This window comes from Pygocentrus nattereri, chromosome 5 (genome assembly GCF_015220715.1).
Source record: "Pygocentrus nattereri isolate fPygNat1 chromosome 5, fPygNat1.pri, whole genome shotgun sequence".
Taxonomy (NCBI): domain Eukaryota; kingdom Metazoa; phylum Chordata; class Actinopteri; order Characiformes; family Serrasalmidae; genus Pygocentrus; species Pygocentrus nattereri.
Genome location: NC_051215.1, coordinates 39,835,637 through 39,859,993, shown reverse-complemented (window position 1 = coordinate 39,859,993; position 24,357 = coordinate 39,835,637). Strand labels below are relative to the sequence as shown.

The window sequence follows — 24,357 nt, the reverse complement described above, 5'->3', positions numbered from 1 at the left end:
CAGTCTTCCATGTGCTTTTGTTTACTTGTACATGTGCTTTTTGTTTTGATTCTTCCTTCTCCTGCCCCCTTGTTTCCAGACCCTGCCCTTGATTGTTTTCACCTGTGTTTACCACCTGTGTCTTGTTTGCCTGTTGTATTTGAAGCCCTGAGTTTTCCCTAGTCCCTTGCTGGTTTTTGTATTGTATCCTCGTGGTGTATGTATTGTTTGATGTGTAGTTCTGTGTTTCTGTTTATTATGTCTTTCCCCCGATCTCTCCATGTTGACTCCTTGTCCCTGCACTGTTCTGACCCTAAATCTGGATTTGCCCCAAATAAATCTCGCTTATCTCTGCATATGTGTCCACCTACTCATCGCTCCCCAATGTTACAGTATGACAGATAAAACAAAGAAGAAATATTCAATTCAATTCAAATTTGTGATATTGACCATGTCAATAGTACAAAAAATATTTTTTACAAAAGTCAAGTACTTATCTCTTCCATTGAAACATGTGTTCAGAAGATTTCATCTACTCATCAGAGGCTTTTGTACATTAAATCAAAAGAAGTACATACTACTACAAAATACTGAAATTCATATAAATTGTCACGATTGGCCCCTCCCAGTCCTGTCCATGTGCATCTGTTTACATGTCCATGGGCTTTCTTTGTTTTGATTCCCAGTCCGGCCCCCTTGTTTTCTGACTCCACCCCTGATTGTTGCAACCTGTGTCCTGTTATCCCTAGTTAGCCCTCATGTATTTAAGCCCTGTGTTTGCCCCTTGTTTTCGTTGGTCTTTATTTCATTGTATTTAATATGTGCTGAATGTGCTAATTGTTTTGTATGTTTGATGTATTCTTTTCTCTGCTAGCCTCTGTTGTATGTTCTTTGCCTTATGTCTGCCCACCGTTCTCTTCGTCTTGGCTCATTGACCTTGGACTGTTCTGACCACGACTCTGGATTTGCCCTCAATAAATCTCACTTTTCTCAGCACATGCGTCTGCCTCATCGCTCCTCGTCACATAAATATTCAAATATTCTACTATTCACTCAAATTGTGCTCATAATATGTAGCATTTTCCCAATTATAAGTAAAAAAATAACATATTAAAGACCAAATGAATGTGTTATACAGGGGAAATTTAGAATAATCATTCACTCTTTTCAATAACTGTAAAACAATTTTGTCAGTGTTGTATTTTATGTAATCTTAAACCCAGAATGTGTTTAAACAATGGTGATCAGTTCTCTAGGCAGATAACTTGACAATAAATAATAATAATAATTTAATTAATTACATAATATATAATATATTATAGTACAATATTAAATAAATAACAATTCTATTACTTCTGACTGTTCTCAAAAAGCTTGAAAAAACATGAATACAATAAAACTATAAATAAAAAAAACTATAATAATAAAATATTTAAAAATATCTTCTGGTGTCCGGTTTATAATATGTCAATTTTTACCATATAAGTTCAAGAATAGAACATTGATGAACAGTAGTGTAAACACACACACACACACACACACGCCAAAATACACAGAGCAAAGGAAACAGAGTGGAACCCGTGTGTGCTAAAGACAGAGTGGAGGGGAAGCAATGTTCATTTCCAGCACTTGTCCAATGTAAAAAAACATTGAAAGAAAGCCACCAAAGATAACAGGAGAAAGGCCAAAAGCAAAAAGACTCAAAGTCCAGAGATTATAACTCAGTTGTTTTGGAGAAAAAAATAGATGAGTAGGAAAGACTGGGGGGAAAGCTGTGAAGAAAGTGACAAAATTATGTGCCATTATTCTGGAAATTATATCACTGAAGCAACAAAACATTTGTTACAACAACACACTGCAGGACAGAGTCTTCACCTTAAAAACAGGGAAGAGGGAAAGGAATAGACTCAACAGGCAAACATGTAATAAAATACAGTTAAATCATGGAAAACAACCTAGAAAATGAAAGAGTGGTTAGTTCTGAGCCTTTATCTTTTTGTGAGAAACAACAAAAAACATAAACATAAAATTCTCCTTCAATCCGTCAGTCAATCTCAGTGCACTACCACAGTTTGTGTGGTAACACACACACACACACACACACACACACACACACACACACACACACACACACACACAAACACACATACACCTTGGAGCAAATTGGTTTCTGTTTTTCTAGAGCAGGATGGTTATATCCATTATGAAGAACTATTATCCTTGGGGAAACCCTCACGCAGAATTCCTTCCGTGGAAACACATAATATATATTGGTGAGTGTTTCTTTTGGATCTAATAGATGATAACGGGCTTTAGTGAAATCAGTGTGTGTGTGTTATTGTTCATTTTCTCCTCTCTTAGACAAAATGTACAGGAGACTGCTGATTTTTATATGCTCAAAAATAGATGGGAATAAAATGGATGAGGCACACAGTAAAACCCACTCTTCACCCTGTGTAGCTTCTCTCGCATCCCTCCAAACTTCAATCACTAATCATGGTGAAGCCAGCGATCAAGAAAGGGGAACAGAAGTCGTTTTTTCAGATATTTTGTAATATTATATTCAATACATAATGTAAGGTATTATTATTATTATTATCATCATCATCTTGTCAGACCTGTTTTCAGCTTCTGTTGACTGTAGTCAGTGGTTGACTACAGGGGGCACGTTTGCCAGGTACAGCAAATATTTCCAGCCCAAAGTTTGCTTAAAACCTGCCCATGAGATTTTGGTACTTCATCATTTTGTCTTGCAACTCCATTTTCAAAGTATTCCAATTTGATGAGAAAACTGCAAACTGCAATCTGGCAACCCTGTAGGTGGTTGCATACTGTATTAAATACTCCATAGCACGACAATGAAAAGTGAAAGTTTTTTGTGATTCTACATAATCACGTCTTCTGTAGGTGCATTTGCTTTGCCCTGATCATTACTTGTTTGTTTTACTTTCAGAAATCGTATGGTTTGTAAATTTTGTTTATGGATGTAAAGAAAATTTCAATAACAGACATCTCACAGAGGAATTCCATCAGTTTTTAAAATTTTCTGCATAATTCACCAACTGAGATGTGAAAAAAGTAATAGAATGTGGTTTGATGTAAAATGTGCATCATAGAGAATCTTAATGACTCTTCACAGTGGTAGTGATAGGAACTAGAGTTTGTGATGTATTCAATGCAAATATAGCCATTTTATTTACTATCCAAAACCACCAATAAGCCTCAACGTCTTCTGAGGTTTTACATGACGATGAAAATGGTAACAGAGGTAAATCTGACAAAATGTATTTTTGTAAGTGGACTATCTTGCCTATTACTATTTTGGAATTAAACTCTTCAGATGTCTGGTTCCAATTGCAAATAATTCTGACTCTGTATGTTTCTGCAGAATGGAGCACCGTAGATCAAACCACTTTGAATGATGCTGCTTACATCTTAGCCATTTTATTGGGCAGAAAATTCAAATAGTGGAAATCCCCTTTAAGGAATCCAAATAGTATTGAAGGGGGAGGATCGTATGTCATGTCATTTTCAGGGGAGTGGTGTCTTCTTGCAACCCCTCAAACTGACCCCTGGTTATAGCAAACATGCACATTTGTTAGGTTTAGCATCCCGTGCTAATGGGTAATGTAATGCACATATTCAACAGAGTACAACAAAAGACTGAAAAAAGAAGAACGTTACTAATCACAAAGTAATAATCTGCAGCAACACTGTACATTTTAATGCTTCATAGGAATGGGGCTATCACAGTATCAACAACAAGGAAAAATGCATATCATGAAACAACATTACACAAATATTAATTTTATACTGATATAATTCTTACCGCTATCTTCAGTCTATGATTGAAGAATGAGCTAGGTGACAAGTTTTAAAGAGCCCATATCTCACCTTTGTATTGTACTTTTCCCCTGAAGTCCATTAATAACATATGTGTGGGATTATGGAAAAAGAACTCTCAAAAAAGCAGTCATAATTTGTACAATTTTGCCATTTTCTAACCTCTTTTTTATAATTAATCAGGCTGTTTTAGTTACTGTGCCTTTAAGGCTGACATATGGTAATGGTGTCACTGACTGGCTGCCCTGTATTGTGTCTGACCTGAAAAGCAGTACAGGTTGAAACACTACTTATAACTTCAATGTGAATGGATGGAGCTAAACCTTTGTAGGTTGAACAGGCAGTTATATTTACATGTAAAGGTTTTCACGACATTACATAAATAGTGAATTCAAAAAGACCAGTTTTTACAGCTTAATTTTATATATAGGGACTGAACATACCGCAGACTTTATAATTTGGTTATTATTTCTTCATCAGTGAAACAGTCCTGAATGCATCCAGTTCAGTGTCTTTACCTGTATAAGACTGGCAGCAGGGTTTCTTCTCTTTTCAAAGTGCTTTTGTCTGTGCTGTTCTTGCACCTTCAGAGCAAAGCCTGAGCCTAGAATCCCCTACACACAGACACACAGACAGAATTGATTTATTTTTATTTTTTCTTTGATAACATGGCAAAGAGTTTGATGCTCACTGAACCACTCTAACTGCCCTCTGAACGTCCTTTTGAACGGTCAGACAAGGACAGACAGACAGTGAATTCAGACAACTGCCTTGGGACTCTGTGGTGTACACTCAGACACATGAATACGCTGCATATGAAAATCACCACAACAAAGAAGGCCTTTCAGAACTCACAAAAACAGTTTATATGAGTGATTGGAAGTGATCTTGGACAGCACATGACATATGACTGACATTAATCTTCAGTTGTGTGCACACAGAGAGAAACACAGCACTTCTGATAGAGTTCTAGCCACACAGAGCTGGCAGATGTCCCTGTGCTGGAAAGACGTGTTTATGTATCTGAACACTGTGATCTGAGGCACCTTGGATTAATATCACTGCGTGACCTACCACACGCACAGATGCCTAAGCAATAAGGCCAAAACAAACGAGTATAAAAAACAGGGAGTATAACTTCTTAGAATAAATTTGTCTCCTATTTTCGGATTATATTCACAGCTAGATGAGCCAGGAAATAACGATAATAGCATAACCTTTTTTGGATATATTATACAACTGATTGTGCTAACATTGCAAAACATATCCATGGACTTACAGTGTAACTTAATTAACTTATTCTTAATTTGCTTTGTTCTTGGTGTCTGTCCTGCAAAGTTTTATTGCAGACTTAATCATATCCACCTGATTCTCACATTCAGATGCTGAAGTCTTCACTAGCTAAATCAAGAGAATTAAATTAGGAGGTTGGTACACTGTTAGAAATAAAGGTACTGTGCAGGTGCATTTTTTGTTCATCAAGGTACAAACAATGCAAATGTACCCTCAAAGGTACAACAGTGGTTTTAAAGTCCAATTATGTACTTTAAATATGTTTTTCCAAGTGGAAAAGTATGTATTTGTATGTTTTCAAAAGTTTTAAAACAGAACAATAAAATAAAGCCTGGAGACGAGACAGGATGTGTGGAGTCAAGACAACTTAGAAAATATGATTTCAGTGGATTACGGTACAATTATATTCTCTGACTACAGGTAATGAGATGTAGCCTTGAGGGTACCACCCCAGTGACTAGAGCGGTACTGCTTCAGTGACAGTTTCGTACCATTTTTTCTGAAAGAGCAAGGGACTGTTATCAACAAAAAAGCATGAAAGCTTTTCACATATGTTATATTTTGAAAAATTATTTTGATTAAACTATCAGAAAAACTATTTTGGTTAAACTAGATGTCAATAAAAATGCAGTGCTGTGTTGGTTCTTGGTAAATTTAAACTACTGTTTCCATATTTTCACCCTTATAGTGTATCTCCTAAACAATAGTATTGCACACTTACAGTTACAGTATGTACGTTTTGGAGATTTAGGGAACTCTGTGGTGAAAATGTGTAATTTTGAGAACATTTTGTAGCGTCAGCTTCACACCCCTACCCTTTAAACATTTTTGTAAATAATGCTAGTTATTTTAAATAAAAAAAATATCTTACACAATGCAGCTTTAAACCTAAACTAGGCTAACTCATTTATTCAAGAAACAACAGCAGACTGGACTCTAAGGTGCTGCCAGTGGATTAAAGATATGTTACTGGTTTTGTTGTTCTCTGTTGTCCTCTAATTCACGCTAAGTTGTGCTTGTGCACTGCCTGTGACTGGTCTGGCCTGTGCTTTACTCACCGCAGGCAATGCGAAGAAGGAGATGCCCAGCAAAGCAAAGCCAGCTGACAGCAGTCGGCCTGGCCACGTCTGTGGTGTCTTGTCCCCATAGCCAATGGTAGTGAGAGTGATCTGGTCATACAGAAAAATATGGTCAAAGGTCAAAGTTTGAAAAGCCATGTGCACGACAGCTCCAAAATCCGAAGCGTACCAGCTCCTTGCAGGCAAATGGAGTTAGATTACCCTACTGATTACAAGTCCAGAGCAAACACCAGTGCCCAGATGCCTCCTTCAATCAGCAGAGGAAGACAGGGAAGAGCCCGCACACGTTCTGGTTTTCTCCACACAATGACCACGTGCAGGGTATTGCATGGAAAACTGGCCAGAGTGTAGTGCATAGTCCCACACTGTCTGTACTGATCATGTTCCTACAAAAGGCCACCTTGCAGTACTGTAAAAGCCACATGCTGGACGCAAGGCTCCACTTACAACAACCCCTGTCCAATCTGCCATATTAAACAGCCATGAATATCTAAATCCAAACAAAGGCCTACTCTAGAGTTACAGCCACACAGCCATTTGTGTTGCCTCTGTCCCCTCTGTAAGAGTAATAAATCGGTAGCTTGCATTAAAAAAAGCATTAGTCTAACAGCTCCTGCTCCTTTTCCACACCAGTAAGTGAAAGCTTCGGATTCTTGCAGGCAGGGGATACTTAAACACAGCCCAGGCCAAAGCAAATTCAACACATCCAGTAAAAGTGAGCGATCTGTCAAACTCTGAGTGTGCTGTGGCCTTTCAGTGAGGACTGGGAGTGCACATATACACACACACTGAGCCAGACTCCTGCTCTCCTGCTTTTCTCTTTTACACTACAGTCATCCTGGCAGCTCTGCACATAAGTCTGGGCTGAACCCAGCATTAATACTTTGTGGCAGCATCCGAGTCCAGTACTGGTCAGCTGGTGCGTCCAACCCTCTAAAAGCAAGATTCAATGCCTAGACGCTGCCACAAAGTGACCTTATGTCATCTACATTTAAACAGTTGATGGCTTTTCCTTGGTTGATGGGAATAGAAAATTACATTTATTGATTTCTTAATTCCACTGGTGAGGAACTGTGACAATGGCCACACATACACACACGCACGCATACACGCATGCATGCACGCACATACATATAATATATATATATATATATGTATATATTATATGTATATATATAATATACGTATATTATATATATATATATATATATATATATATATATATATATATATATACATATATACACACACACACACACACACACACACATACATTTGTGTGTGTGTGTGTGTGTGTGTGTGAACCAAAACCTTTTCTCTCCAAAGTGGTAACTTTATAAGAGAAATAAAAAACATTACTTACAATGTAAGTCAACGGAAGCAGACATTTTTCCAAGTAATTCTGGGCCACTTCATTTGATGGACACACTATGTGTGTGTATGTGTGTGTGTGTGTGTGAGTGTATATATACGGTGTATATATATGGTGGTGTGCTGTGCTGCATTTGCACTGCTCCGGCACATCAACACATCACAATATATCTCAAATGTTTTCAACAGAAAGCTGTGGTTCTGTCAGACACAGTCACATGGTGCATGATAGGTCTGGTTTCAAGTTTGGGGGATTCTATGCATGGAAAGTTTTAACGGACCTGAACTATGCAAATAAATCCAACCAAGGTGATGCGCCTACCCAGCCAGGAGGCAGGTAGTGCTTATGTGATTTGTGTCTGTAGTTCAAGGTATGCAACATTAGTTCCAGATTTAACATATTCCCACACAGCACGAAAGAGCAGCAATGAAAGAGCAGCAGTACTACATCTGAGAAACAGTGAGAAGCAGTAAAAACATTTTGGGCAGACTCACCGTTCCCCACCAAAGGGCATCAGCATAGGTAGCAAACTGCTTGTTAAACTCTTTCTCCACCAAGTAAACCAGGAAGGAGGAAAATATCAGTACCAGAAATCCAATGTACCAGGCAGTCACCAGCTCCTGGAGACACAGAACAGCATACAGCTTTATAGCCTGCCAAAACATTAGTCTAACTAGCAGTGACAAGACACCACCACAACCCAAGTTCATGTCATCTACACTCAAACAGATGATGGTTTTTCCTTGGTTGATGGGAATAGAAAAGTACATTCATTTATTTGTCAAATGTGCTGGTCATGGTGTTTGCACTGCTGGTGAAGTTTGATGGGACATGGGTTTCATAAGCCAGGAAGAGATAGAGGAGTAAAGAGGCTGTTTCGTAGACCACAGTGTTCAGCGGGGAGCTGAAGCCCATAATCTGTCCACTAAATGGTGGGTTTCTGAGGGATGAGGAAGTCTGTGGTTTGGCCATGGCTCGTTGCAGGAGCAACAGCCCAGACAGTGCTGCAGAGAGACAGACTGAAAGCAGGGTCACAATCCTAGTAGACAGGAACACTCACACACACTCAAGACCATGACCTGGCAAGCCTTTACCTCACTCACATTCATCATCTGTCCATGCTTTTGGATCTCATCCTGGCCTTGGACTGTTGAATTTGACTGTAGACTACAGACAGTATGTCACCTTTGCTATTTCACCAGTTTATTTGCATTGTCAGAAATTATTCATTTAGTACTCTGGGTTACTGTGTGTACCAAAAAAGTGCAGCATATGGTATCTTCTTTAGTTTATTTTATGTTTAAAAACCCCCACTCACACACACACCCTGTATGTTTTACTCTGGGTTCTTTCCCTGGCCTGCGAAAATGCATTAGTTTGAAAGTGCAGTTACAGGTGGAAATTTTTATGCCGCACGGTGTGTTGGGGTGTTTGGGGTATGCTGGGGAGAGGCCTTTCTAACAAACACAACATAATTCTGAAAGTGTATAATAGTGTATTAAAGTGTATAATATCAAACGTGAAATAAATTATTAATATTTCAAATATATTCACCCACGAATTCTACTCTTACATCCATGTCCCTCCCCCAAATTAAATGTCTATTATTAGATTAGGAAATAGGTTTAAAAACTGCCCCTCACTGTCCACCCTAAGTTGGCATTCATACACATATCCCCACATACCTTGCTGTGAGCATAGACTACAGATCCAAGCAGTTTCCAGGTGCCCCCTCTTCTGTCCATGCGTACCATCCGCAGGATCTGCAAGAAGCGGAGACTTCGCAGAGCAGACGTGGCAAAAATGTTGCCCTGGCTTCCGGCTGACACCACAGCAATGGACGCAATGAGCACAATGATATCTATGACATGGAGAAAGAGACTGTTTCAGCACCATATCCATTTACACATCACCGGCATAAAGGCTGTTTGTATGCTGTTGACAATGCCATCGACATGAGAGCTGAATCAACTGAAATTAATGCTAGTCATTACAGTACGGCCTTATGTGATGGACAAAATCCAACAGTAGCAGTATATTTTGTCAATCAGACTTTTATGGCTTTTCCAGTATGGCTATGACACTTTATACTGTCATTCTTGTCTCAACCTGTTTCAACAAGGCCCAAATCAAACGCAAAGAGCACCAAGCAGTACCTATGAAATTCCTACAGGTTTCTTCAAAGAGCTTTCTGAGGCTACTTTGGAAAACAGGCGCAGTGCGACGGGAAATTTGATGGCTATTTCACATGTCTGTCATCTCTCTCCCTTACACACACACACACACACACACATCAGAGGCAGAGAAGGGGCCAGTGAAGCCACATCCTCTCAGCAAATCAAAATTTCATCTCCAGCCCACGGCCGCCTGACCTGGGATAATATTGTTCTTTGCTCAAATCCCACAAATCGTATTTTCTTCCAGAACTTCACACACATGAAGCAGAACACAAGATAGTTAAAAACATGGAAAAAAGAACAAAATAAAAGGGTGCCTTTCATTTTCTCTGGTATTCAGATTTGAATGCTTTATGGTGTTGAAACATAGTGAAGACCTTACTAGAGCACTTTTTTGTCTAAATTTGAAAAAAGATGCTATTAAAATTGCACATGCATTACAAAATTAAGATAAAATTACAATTACATATGCATTGCAGTGAAAAGGTTTCATTACTCTTAGTTGTGGCTGCAAAAAATGTAGGGAGGCAACTAATGATTAGACTAATCTATCACCTATCATTTGATTGATCGACTAATTTGAAACCAGCATTAACACTTCATCAGTTTTTCAGAAAAGCCACACTGCCCCAATGCTTCCTGTAGTGTACTGCAATCTGTGAAAGTGACAGTATCTATAATATGACAAATTTAGATTATATAATTTTTTCTTTTTTTTCCACAATGAACATCATTTACAAGTAGACTTATCATGTAGATCATCATTGTAGCCTTAACACAGTCAGACATAAACAGAACAGTATGAAAATTGTAGAGGGCTAGGGCAGGTATAATCCCTGTATATATTTACTCAGAAAAAAAAACACTTCCGGCCTTCAATATTGAACAACTAACTAATGTTCAAACTACGCTGATCTTCGCGAAATGGAGTTTAGGATGTTTCTTCTCCTACACAGTCATCTTTTATTCATTCAGTCAATTAACAGCAACAAATGTAATGTCAGCCACTGTTGCCCACCACAAAAGAGCAAGAACAAAAGCAAAGAGGTCATGAACTCATATAGTCAGGATAACAAATGTGGAGAGGAGAGTATTTTGACACAATGATCACAGTGTTAAATGTGTTTACACAACTCTGCAGCCTGGATGAACAAGAAAAGGAGGCTGTTAATTAGTGTGTAAGGGTCACTGCGCTTGGATAAAGGCCTGAGGCCATGCACTGTGTACAGGTGGGTGAGTCTTAACAAGCTTTAAATGAATACACTGAATAAAGAGCTCAGCCTTCATTTAGCAAAGGTCGTTCTTCTTTGTGTCCTCAAAATACTCTCATTACGGGGAAACTGGACCTCGTGTCTTGTTAACCACCACACTGATGAAGAAGTGCCAATCTGAGGTGTCAGCTGGAGAGTCAAAGGTTGTGATGGGCTTACTTGAGCATTATCTACCACATATTTTCCAACAGCCCTTAATAAAACTATGCTAAGGAAAACACATTTAGGAAGACTGCTAACAGCATTTTATGTTCGGTCTTAAAGTCTGCTGCCAACTTAAACAAAAATGTATCCTAAAAACTCATTCCTCTTTCACTTCCTGAAGAAAAAAATTAACTGGAGTTTCAAGATCAGTTATCACTGCATGTTTCTGTGCTTTATCACAACTGATTACAAGTAAATGCCTTTATTAGGCATGAGATCAGTATAAGCATGCACTGACAGTCATAAATTATTATGTAACTGTTTGGCCATGAAAATATGAGCAAACTTGCAGTGACTTTAATAGCTTATCCCAGCTGTTTTAAACAACTTAAAAACGACATTGTTTCCTCCAGCATATACCTACATTCCTGACAAAATACAATCTACAGTCGTGGATGCACTGGTAGTAAATGAAAAGGAGATTAAGCTAAATTAAACCACATTTGTGCTACACAGGCAGTTTCCAGTAGATACTTGAAATCACAACACAGGAAACTCTAAAGAGCTAACAAATGCAGGTGCTTTTAACACAATCTACTTTGCCATTCACATAGTAAAATTGACGACACGAGATTATTTGTATTATGTTTATAGAACTGTTGCAATCAGTGAGGATTTCAAGTACAGGTCGCTGTGCCGTTCTATAGTGCAAATGCTGAGTGTATAAAAGGCTGTAGCAGTCACGCTGCCGCATCACTCGTCACCCAGAGGTAGTATGCGTGAAAAAGGACTTAGGCTTGTGGAATCAGAGAAATAGAAAACACCAAAACTCCAACTTTCTAAAAAGCCACTCCTCGCTCCAGGCAAACAGTGCCACTCACCAAACAACATGAAACTATGCTATTAACAAACTGGATTTCAGAAGAAATGCTGAATGGGCAGATATGTGAAATCTTATAAATATCTTCCACTAATATACCTCTAAAATGGAACATTTTGATATAACAATAACAATATATACAGTCATATAGTACATATATAGTCATATAGATGAGTTTAACATCCTAGTCAAGGTGAAAATAACACATACTCTACAGGGAACAAACGTAAATATGACACTTTTCTGCAATTTGTAGCATACAATTCATTTGCTGAGTTTAATGTAGTAGGGAAAAAAAAAACACTAAAAATAACTTTTTTTCCCATAATTTAATTTTTCATGGTTTTTTTCCAATTTTTTCCCAATATGTTAAATTAAGCAAATAAACAGTAACTGTGCATTACATGTGCTCTATAGAGGATGTGTTAACTTATTTTTACATAGAACCCCCCCCCCCTAGATAAAACAACTGTACCACTGTATAGAAACTTACATTTTAAACCTGCACTATGCGCTAAGACTGGAGAAGAAAAGTCACTCTCTGATTACAAAAAGATTTGAGGCTGTGCGTGTGAGGTTAATGTGTAAATTTAAAAGATTTGAGGCTGTGTGTGTGAGGTTAATGTGTAAAAGATTTGAGGCTGTGTGTGTGAGGTTAATGTGTAAAAGATTTGAGGCTGTGTGTGTGAGGTTAATGTGTAAATTTAAAAGATTTGAGGCTGTGTGTGTGAGGTTAATGTGTAAATTTAAAAGATTTGAGGCTGTGTGTGTGAGGTTAATGTGTAAATTTAAAAGATTTGAGGCTGTGCGTGTGAGGTTAATGTGTAAATTTAAAAGATCTGAGGCTGTGTTTGTGAGGTTAATGTGTAAAATTCTAAATTTATGAATTAGTCTAGCTCAATATTTAGATCTCAAATCCAAAACCAACATTATACAGATGAAGATATGATGACAACAGTAGATAATTAAATTTCATCCTTGGCAGACATGTGCTTCAACAAATTTTGAGTTATCTTTGAATACTCTTTCAGTGTGCTTATAATCATCAGATTCATTAAAGCACAGTCAGCAGTAAAAATGTTACACATTTCCACCAAAAAGGTCCAATACCCATAACTTACATAATGTAACTTTAACACAATTTCATAAATTAGTAGTCACAATGAAAAAGGATTTTGCTAAAGTGTTCAACGAGAATTGGCATGTCAAAGCCATGGCTTAAAATGAGACTGCACAGATCTCATCAGGCTCTTCCTCTTTACTCTGTGTGTGTGTATGTTTGCGTGTGTGGGTGTGTGTGTGTGTGTGTGTGTGTGTGTGCATGCATGTGTGTGTAGCTTAGTCACTGATCCAGTCCCTGGGAGTCCTGCTATTATTACCCCATCCACTTTAGCTTTCCAACAACATCCATCAGCATCAGCATCCACTCAGAGACAGATAAGACCTCCACACCCTCCAACCGAACTCTCTCATACACACACACACACACACACACACACACACACACACACACACACATACATACATACATACATACATACATACCAAGAACGTTTATTTGGAATCATTGTGATTATGCAATAATGGTGTCAAAACGATAAATAAAATGTAATTGAACTCATGCATATTCACTCTATAATGATGTTTTTCAAATGGCATTATCAAAGTGAATATTTAGTTAGAAAGATGTTCTATTCAAATGTAATTCAAATTCAAATGTAAAATTCACACAACTGCTTTGTTATAGTGGCTGAGTTGGCAATAGGCACTGTAAGGTGTCATATTTCAGCCAAAATCAGCTAGGGAGTCTCTGCTTTTAAAAAAAAGAATATTACAAATATTATTGTTGGTATATGTGTCTGAAACAGCGAGCTGGGTCATTTAGCCAGCAGACAAAATCAGCAGATGGGGGCTTTGCTTGGGAATGTAGTGTTAGCTACCATTAACAATGGCTTTTAGCTAGCTTAATTTTCTATCCTTCACAATTTATGTAGTTTATTAGCAGGTGAGGTGATGACAACTCAATATATCCAACTCTGATGCTCACTTTGTAGAGACATCCCTGCAAGGCATAAGTGCAAAAGTCTATGTCTAGCCTCACTGTCAGCCACTATTCTCAGTTATGAAACAAGTCTGAAGCTTGCTTCTTTTCCAAATTTTCCAGTCCACCTTAATTGGTGCTGCTGTGACATTCGGGCCTTGTTTAAGGTGGACAGGAAAATGTAAAAAACAAGTCGTTAAGAAGGAAGTCAGGTTCAGCGTCATTTTTATCAACCAGATTGTTACCACACATTTGACACACATTCTATTAAACACTTTCTCATGGGGCCATGTGTAAAGACATCAAGCACCACACGGGCTACATTTCTCTTTTTCACCTCATCTGCTAACGTAAGAGTAGCCATAATCTCTTTGGCTGCCATGTTTTTAGATACAGCTTTTTCCGTTGAGCATCCTGGCCCTGCCCTGGCTGACAGGTTCGAAAGATCATGAAAATGAAAACGCAATCTGTCAAACACATTTTCAAAGACAATTTGACACAGAATGAGAGCAGTTTGTAAATGCAAATACAATATGTAATTGCCAAGAGGAGGGGCACTGTTTCCTATTTACATTTGAATTTGAACAACTTTCTACCTTGTTTTTTCTCTTTGATAATGCCATTTCAAAAACATTATTAGAGATTGTAAATGCATATTACATTTTTGACACCATTGTTGCATAATCACGTAAGGCATGACATGCAGTTCTAGAAATACCTTTAACTTCTAAATCTCTGTGTAAATGCAATGTCAGTACTAGTGCACCAAATGGCAAATGTAAATGAAATTACTGAATTAAAAATTTTATTTTAAGCCCAAATATGCATGTATGAGCAGAAATTGCATTGCCATTTTGTATATTAAATTTTTTCTATGCTTTTATATGTCTCACTTCCTCTCACCTATTACACAGAAGGGCTTCCTGGCAAAGCGTAGTCGGCCTTGCCATCCTCTGTAGCGACAGCAGCATCCAGCAGACCAGATGCGAATGATGTACTCCAGACCAAACACAACGATCATCACAAACTCCTGCAGGATGCAACACACACAGAAACAGTGCAACACCTCATTAGCCACACTGCACTCTGACACTCAGTGATTAGTCCGTTTTTATGGCATTTTCCGAATGTACAATATATTGTAAGATAGCAAAAAACTTCAAATGTTTCAAAGCTTGTTCTGTTGGTGCAGCAAATTAACCTCGGCCAAGCAACCTTTACTTTTTTCACCTACTTCAGCAAATACTGCATCCATTAAGCTATAATAACCAATAAGCCAACACATAAAAAGATACCTCAGTGATGAAATCATTACAGTTCATTACATTGTTGAAAATAAATTCTTAAAGCAGTTATATTTATATAATTTGGTCATTACTTATTACTATTGCTGGCCGTTCTTACTTCTTTAAAATTTGTCTGCATGACAGATTCTCTTGTTCATATACATAGATATGACTTTCCATGAAATGTTCCAAGGTTGCATGCATGGATTTGAAGGCTGTGTGCAGGATTTCTCAAACTGTATGTAGTATTTTGGACTGAAGATAATGTACTAAACAATGAGAAGACAATCACCAGCAGCATGTACACAACACTGCATAGTGAGCTTTGTCTGCTATCATGTGCAGTGAGGAGTAGCTTAGTAAAAAAGCCTGAGTGTGCAGTTTAAGCTGGGACTCCCATGCGCTGTGCGCTGCAGGAGCCAGTAATAGTATCTAGTTAGCGTAATTACCCCTGGAGCTCATTCATCAGCGCCAGCGGCCGGCCCCGCTAATTGCACTGTTTGATAAATCCGGCAGGATTCAATGGGTCTCTCAGCAGATTAAAACATCTGTCAGTAGCACACATTACAGCAGAGCTGACAGTGCTACAGAACGCTTGCTGCTCCTTTCTCCAACACTCAGCACTCGTCCTGCACCCAGCACACAGCTCACACATGCACCACCTGGGGAATCCTTTGAAATGTGGTTTTCTTTACTATTAAGTGAATATATACACAGTATACATACATACAGAGTGAGCTCACTCAGTCCAACACTTTGGCAATGTCTTCTTAAACTCATTAATATCTGACACCAAAGTATTGAGAAAAATCCACTCATGTTCTGTGTGAAATTCTGTGCGTTTACTATCACTACATATAAGCAGCACAATGATTAGATGCACTGTGATAGTTTCTCAGTGAGCATGGGCCCACAATCAGACCACTAAGGGCTTATTATTGATTTATTTAATAAGAATAGCAATAAAAAAGTGACTGGAATGTCAATTATATTGCTATTTATTTGTGACACAAAGCAAAACTTGCATACCGCTGCTGTCAGAAAATAAACCTTGTCCATCTCCATTTTTGTCATTTTTCTGTTTTTGACATAATTTGAAAATGTCCTTTATATTGTGTGTAAATATCATGATGAATGGACTAAAAGAAATGAGCCAAAATGACTTGGAAAAAAGTCTGGTTCCACTGACTTACATTAAAAGTATGTTTTTTCCTTCTGTAAAGTTATTATTTTGTAGATAGGATCAAGGATTTCTTCCGACAACAGTGATGTTTGGCTTTACTAGGTCATGTTTAAGGTTCAGTGCCCAACTCCATCTTTTGTGTTTATCATAAAATAAATGTTTATTTAAATTTTAAGTATTCTGTCAAAACTGAAGCCCTGGATTTTTAACACAATTCATTGGGTTAAATTGCCCCACTAAAAATGTGTGGTTTCAGTATAAAAAGAATTTGCAATACCTAGATTTTCTCATTATTAAAGTAAATGTAATTAGCTTAAGATCACTTTTAAATAAAAACAAATCGAATACAATGTAATCACATCAACATGTTGAATATAGTGCATGTATTTTAATGCATATTTTCGCTGCCGTTGGAACAAAACCTTCATATCTTCAAAATGGTAAATTTACAGGAGAAGGAAAAAACATACGTTACTTTTAATGTAACTCTATGGAACCAGACTTTTGTCCATGTCATTTTGGGTCATTTCTTTGGGCACATTTACACAAAATGAAAAGACCAACAGGCATTTTCACATCATGTCAAAAACTGTAAAACAACAAAAACTGTGATTAAAGGTTTTGTTTCGACAGCAGCAATAAAAGGTTACTATACATTTTTCCTTCAGTAAAACATCTAAGTGGTCTTTGTTCTTGGTTGACATTTGTATGTGACCACTGAGTGTCATTATTCTAAAACTTTGTACAGTTCATGTTTTGCATGATCCAGCATCTCTTATCTGTGAGATCTCTATAGTGCTTAAGTTCAGGGTACAGACTTGTTTGGCTTTTCATGACACTTGAGTATGATTTCCATGTACTGTCACAACACAGTGAGCTTTCTCAGAGTTCTGTCTGATGCCTTGGGCACCGAACACTCTGTGTTTTCCCATCAGTGGGAGCGGAGCCACCTCTGACCCTATCTTAGGTAAGATATGAGCCCTCCCAGTGTGACACTTCAGCTGATACACAAACCCAACAAAGACACCACGGACACCACATGGACACCCTGGAGCTGCTCCTAATCATAATAAACCCAATAAAACAACAAATAGTGGAAATCAAGCTCAAAGAATATAACAAAACATGTATCAAATTGCAAGAACTAAAGTAGCTCTTGGAAACATTAGATCAAAAAAACAGTCTGATGGACATGTGAGACACTGAGTTATAGTTTTAACATAATGCAATGAGTGTACTTTAAATGATCTTTTCCTTCATTAATTAGAATATTTGTCTGGATACATTTGGACATGTAGCGTACATCAACACAAATATTTACCAAAAAAATAATCTAAAACACAAAAGTGTTGATGGAGATCTTATTCATGTGGAAATGATGTTCACAATTTAATCGGTCAATTCACTGCATCACTGTTTTCAGAGTACAGTTAGATTTTCACCTTTTCTCTGGTGGTTGTATTCTGTGCGATAATGTGCTGCATGTGCTGAAGTGTGGAATTCTCACCAGTATGAGCAGGCAGTGGTTGGACAGTTCCACATAACCTGGGATGGTGGAGAACACAGACAGGACCAGACAGCCAAACACCAGGATGAAGCTGCCAGGAATCAACACACAAAAACAAAACACTTTTTATTCCTCAGTATTGTGAGGTACGTTTCAAAGTAACTTTAACCCCCAACAAATAAGCACTGATCTGTCTCAACTGAGCTAAACAGAAGATTGACACTGTTAAGGGCATCTGCACCAAGCTTTAGTCACACTCCACTTCACCCAGGGCACTGACCGAGCCCTGCCATCTATCAAAGCTACTGAGCTGTGGGTACAGTGTGAGACAGAAATTGGAGGAGTGACTGAACCTGCACTCACATCACTATCAGAGAAAGTGGTTTCCCTTTTTAATAAATTACACCAGCGACTGGTCAGCAAAGATAAGAGCAGGGTAACACTCATCCCATGTTCAAATATCGCTGCAAATACACACACACAACCAGACATATGTGACTTGGCTCCTAGCAGTGATGAACAGCATGAAACATATTTCGTACTGCTCATCGCTGGCATCCACCAAATAAATACCCACATCGTTCTTTTCTTTAGCAAAATGTATATGCCATTTTGCCACACCTTTAATTTCCCTTACCCAAAACAGCAGGTCATTAGCAGCAGTGGACTGAGGTACGGAAGGAAGGAAATGAGACTCTTTACTTCCAGAAACAGGCAATACTGAGCAATGGTAATGTTCTGAATGGTTCTGCGTGAACATTTATCTGAGCAGCAGAAAATAGGCTAAAAACACAGTGCCTCCTAGGCACCACTGTTCTTCCTGCTACTGTTTCTGTATCTAAGGTTTTGGTTTTTATATTTTTATATATTTTGTAATTCCACAAGCACCCCATCCCATACCCCCCCTCCCCACCCACCCGCCACTCTGTCTATCTCTTTCTCTGTCAGCTTTTGGAAGGCTAACATGCAACTAGAGCTATGAAAATGCAAATGAAACTGTGTGTGTATGTTTCTGTCTATCAGTGGTGATGTGTGTTAACAGCTGTCACGGCCACGTTGACACCACTCACCTGTTCAACTGATCTCTCTTTGTCTGCCAGCGAGGCATAGCCTGTCTGCCCTGCGACTCACCCCCAAAAAAGCACACACACACACACACACACACACACACACACAGTCCCAACACATGTAGCTTCACTACAGTGACTGTTGTGATGGATTCTTCCTCCCACTCTTTCTCTCATCCAGCTCCACACTAGAACTGCAGGTACAAAGTGGATCCGAGGCAGTTTTATGAGGCACTGCCAAGCTGTGCTCACTAACTGTTCTTCATATTGTGTGAACATTTCATAAAAAATAGAGCAATGAAAACATTTTATGTGTTTTGTTACATTAACATACACTATATTTCCAAAAGTATTCGACTTGTTGCACAGATGGCATCCTATCATGGTACCACGCTGGAATTCACTGAGCTCCTTAGAGTGACCCATTCAGTCTGCATGCCTAGGTGCTTGGTTGAATACAACTGTGGCCATGGAAGTGATTGGAACATCTAAATTCAATTATTTGGATGTGTGAGTCAATACTTTTTTGGCAATATAGTGTATGTTAAAAATGTCTCCCCCCCCACTCTGGAGATCCAGGCTTGTCTGACAGCGAGGATATGTAGAAATTAGGGGTGTCTCCCTCTTTCCATGTTCTTTAAAACATCTGCCAAGTATGTGTTATTAGCGTGGCCAGAATAGGAATGAGTAGGTGGAGGACAGAAGGTGGTTATCTATAATATCATTAAATTCGATTACATGAAAATCTTGGCCTGTCAATGTTAATGCTTTAATGTCATCTTAACCCAATAAATTATTAATGCTATTTTTTTCAATGCTGTTACCATCTACAGTAGTTTCAGGCAGAACCTGCACTGTATGTTGTTACGATCGAATCGAGGACTGTAGCCCTCCTTTTCAAATACTATTTTAGAGTAAGGCACTGACAGTGGACAAGCACTTAGAGTGTCTTGACACTGCTTGCAAGAGACCTATGGAAAAAAATATTGAACAGCAATCTAACAAAAGCATCAGGAAAAAAGGAAAGCTACAGCTCTCCTCAAGACCCTCCACTGTAACAAAGAAATCACAAGTTGTATGAACATATATGAGAGCATGAGGCTACAATCATGAAGGAATTTAAAGAAATGAATGTAGATATGATATATATGATACATAGACTCCCTGTCTAGAGCATGTAACATGAATATAATTGTTACTGAATTACTATGATTAATTATTTTACTTATTTGACAGCTGTAGTAGAAACACTCATCTTGGTTTCTGCTAAAGTCATTACTACTATATTTTTACAGGTATGTAGAAACACAAACAAGCCTACCTTACCTATACAAACAAAACGCCCCCCTCTGACACACACACACACACACACACACACACACACACACACACACACACACACACACACACACACAGAAACTGGAGTGATGTCAGGGATCTCTCATTGCACTCAACACCGGCGGTGTGGGCAGTGTGTGCTGGTCTAGAGAAAACACTGTAGGAGGAGGAAACATGTTTGTGTGTGTGTGTGTGTGTGTGTGTGCGCGTGTGCGTGCTCAGTCAGACAGTGTATGTCTTTCATCCAGCCCACAGTGTCAGACTTCAGCTGACCCACACACCTCAACCTCCACAGCCTGCACCCTGGAGAGCGAGACAAAACACACTGCTGATCTCCGTCATTTCACCTCTGTGAGGGTATAAACTTGTCTGTCTGGATGTCTGGAAAGTGAAGACACCATTCTACAGAAAGACATTATACACAATAAACATAAGAAGCAGTACAGGCCTTGAAGATTATGAAGATCATATAAGCAGAAAACACTCTGAACTGTGTGTGAACTGTGAGTGTGTTTGATGCATATGTGTGTGTATGTGCGTGTGCGCGTGTGTGTCAGAAAGGGTGTGTTGTATACAGAAAAGTGTCTGAAATGTGTGACAGTCCTTAAGATCAACACTAATGTCTCTCTAGATTCAACTCAGCATGACCAAATATGATACACTAGAGGGCAGTGTTGCAGTCTAACACACACACACACACACACACACACACACACACACACACACACACACACACACAAGCTATATGTAAATGAGTCACGTACATCATTTGAAGTATCATATCAAGAGTAAGCAGTTTGTAAACAAGTTCAGTGTGAGAGCAGAGAAGAGACTAAAAGAGAAGATATCAGCAAGTAGAGAACGGACCAGACACAAAAGAACAGATAATAAAGAAAAGATCAAATGTAAGAGAAAAGAAGAGAAGTCTGTTCATCTCAGACTCTTTCTAAGCCCAGAGGTCAGTCCTAACCATCTTGACAAGACAAATAAGATAATTCATTTTCCATTGGATTAATGTGAAATATTAAGTGAATAAACCACCGTCCAAAACACAATATCACCTGAGTTATAACGGTTCCTGCGTGAGTTATTGAATGCCGTGTACAAATAGCCTGCAGACATCTGGCTCTGATTTGGCCTGAGCTCCTAATAGCCCTCTTCTGTTCTGTCTGAGCGGAAAGGTCTGGACACTCACTCCTGTTTTCACTGCAGCTGCAGCCGCTTGCTCAACACACTGCCTTTGGCTCTACACACGTCAGTTCAGCGAGAAATTGGTAACAAGTGATAATCTGGTCTTAATATGTCTTGCCATGTTCCTGAAGTCAGTAGTATGGTGGTAAGGCATGCGACGGATGGTGGTGCACTCTCCCAAAGTTCTGGTGTGGTAATAATTTATACATACATTTAGAGTATTCTGCAGTGTGATTAAACTTGCACATGTCCATCTATGATTACCCATGGTGAAAAAGAGCTGACTTCGCCAGGATCCTGCACAGATGAAATAGTCTAACTCATGTGAAACTTCTGTCTGGTGTAAACAAGCTAAAGAATGTCATTAGATAAGGTGTCAAACTACTCACTCTTAAAAATGAATCTGAAGAATCGTTAGTGCCACTCCAAGGTGTTTTAGTGCTATTATGTGATCTTAGGAATGGGGGAATGGCCTGTGCTGATAAACTGTTTGATATTATATACCTATCATGTTATCGTTGTAACATAGTGATAATGTGTGATTAGCGTATCAACACTGATGCTGTATATGTGGCGCAAAGAGCAGCAGAAAAAAATCTGTAGCTTATTCTGCCTTGCATTTTAGTGGTCCCCCTACAATACACTTAAGCTTTAATCATTACCTACAAGATCTTTGATTTTAATCCAACACATATCTGCAATGTCTGTACATTTTACAAGAACCCACAGCTCCCTCATTAATGGTAGTCTTGTTCGAATTGGCCTCATGGTAATATAATAATAAAACAGTTACTTATAATAGCACCACTTTTTTGGTGACCAGAAGACAAAGATAACTGCTAAAATTACATTTAACAAATATCCATCCTTTATCTTGGATAAATCCTTAAGTTCATACCAGTTCATACTGTAATATGCAACATTTCCTTTGTTGGCATAATTAGAAGGTGTAGGCCTACTTCACTAACCTAATGCCATTCAGTCTGATATTAACTATAAGTTAGATTTGCTTGTTTGTTTCAACCTGTTTAATTAAATTTAAGGTATGAGGTTTGATCTGGGCTATTTTGGGTCATTTGAAGAAATTACAGAGATACTTCATTCAGTATGAATCATCCAGTCAACTCCCTTACAAATCACATTGTAGCACCCCCCCAGGTAAAACTATTCCAGCTCAAATAGGATTAAACACTTTTACATACAATGTCATAAAGTAGGATCACATGTGTATGTACTATATCACTGCTGTCATATCAAAACCTTCTTTCCTTTTTTTGCTATTTAACATCTCTTGCAAACAACAGCTGCCTTTCACATCATGTAAACATTTAATGACAAAGGGACCAATAAAAAATGATTTGGAATAGATACACAAATACAATTTTATTCTCAATTACTTGAAATAAAATAAACTACTGTATACCTGAATAAGTACCCAACACACTGTAGCTTCAGGAATGCTCCAGCTTTCAGTCTGAAATGATCTCCAACCAGTGCGGCAAACTACAATAACCAACACATGGTCAATCATATAGAGAGAGTTTTACTCAGTTCGGCCCAACCTGACCTATGAGCTGGCTCTACAGTCCCTACAGAACAGGGACTTTAAAAACACTACTCATTTTCATTTAGATAGAGTACAGTTTTCTTTGTTTGTGGTATAAAAGAGAAACTTTATGGATTCCATAATTATGTGGAAGGGAGTATGTGTGCAGCTGTGTGTGAGTGTGTCTACCAGGTAGGAGGCTTTTGTGAGTCTACAGTTCTTAATGAGTGTGTGTGAGTGAGGGGGTCAGCTACATAAGAGGTCAGTGTTTTCCACACCCTGCAGCCCAGTGTCTTTATCAGCTTTCTACTTACTTTCATGGGCAGGTCATGAACTCTATCTTGATCACATACATACACATACACACACACACACACACACACACACACACACACACACACACACATATATATATATATATATATATATATATATATATATATATATATACACACACACACACACACACACACACACACATATATAAATATATATATATATATATATATATATATATATATATATATACACATTATATATGCAAAATTTGATTAAACCATTCAATGTCCCGCGCTGCTATATACATTTATGCTGTATACATTTTTAAATTACTCGTTACAATTTACATTTCTCATTTATAGCTCTTTAAAACAAGCAAAAAAATGCCAGTATAACAGATGTGTTAGTATGTATCATTTTAATTCTATGAAACATTTTCCAAAAATTATAGATATTTTGTCCTGTCACTGACTGACCGAGTGAGTGACTGACTATACTGTTGAAATGCACACGTTGCCTAAAACAGAAAAACAAAAGGTATCTGGACCCAGGCCTGAGGGAGGGGCTTGCCAGCGAGCGTCTGGTGGCCGGGCATTTACTCATGGTGCCCGGCCGGGCCCAGCCCGAAGTAGTTACATGAGTCCCCCCTCCCATCAACCCACCACCAATGGGAGGGGCAGTAGTAGGGGTTCGGTGCTTTGTGGATTGGGCAGTGTCCGAAGGCATGGGCCTTGGCGTTCTGATCCTCGGTTGCTGAAACTGGCTTTTGGAACTTGGAACGTTACCTCACTGGCGGGGAAGGAGCCTGAGTTGGTGCGTGAGGTTGAGAAATACCAGCTAGATATAGTCGGGCTCACCTCAACACAGAGCTTGGGCTCTGG

General features: G+C 38.5%; 1 protein-coding gene across 5 annotated transcripts in view; it reads right to left on the bottom strand.

Annotated features, from left to right (window-relative positions):
* kcnq5a (potassium voltage-gated channel, KQT-like subfamily, member 5a) overlaps window positions 1-24,357 on the bottom strand; it is a 142,469-nt gene that overhangs the window by 19,368 nt on the left and 98,744 nt on the right. For all 5 annotated transcript variants that reach the window (XM_037538723.1, XM_017722712.2, XM_017722736.2 and 2 more), the window contains exons 2-7: window positions 18,056-18,146; window positions 14,983-15,109; window positions 9,252-9,427; window positions 8,061-8,186; window positions 6,174-6,284; window positions 4,341-4,436 (exon numbers count right to left, since the gene is read on the bottom strand). In XM_037538723.1, the coding sequence (XP_037394620.1) occupies window positions 4,341-4,436; window positions 6,174-6,284; window positions 8,061-8,186; window positions 9,252-9,427; window positions 14,983-15,109; window positions 18,056-18,146 (727 nt within the window). The remainder of the gene's footprint in view (window positions 1-4,340; window positions 4,437-6,173; window positions 6,285-8,060; window positions 8,187-9,251; window positions 9,428-14,982; window positions 15,110-18,055; window positions 18,147-24,357) is intronic.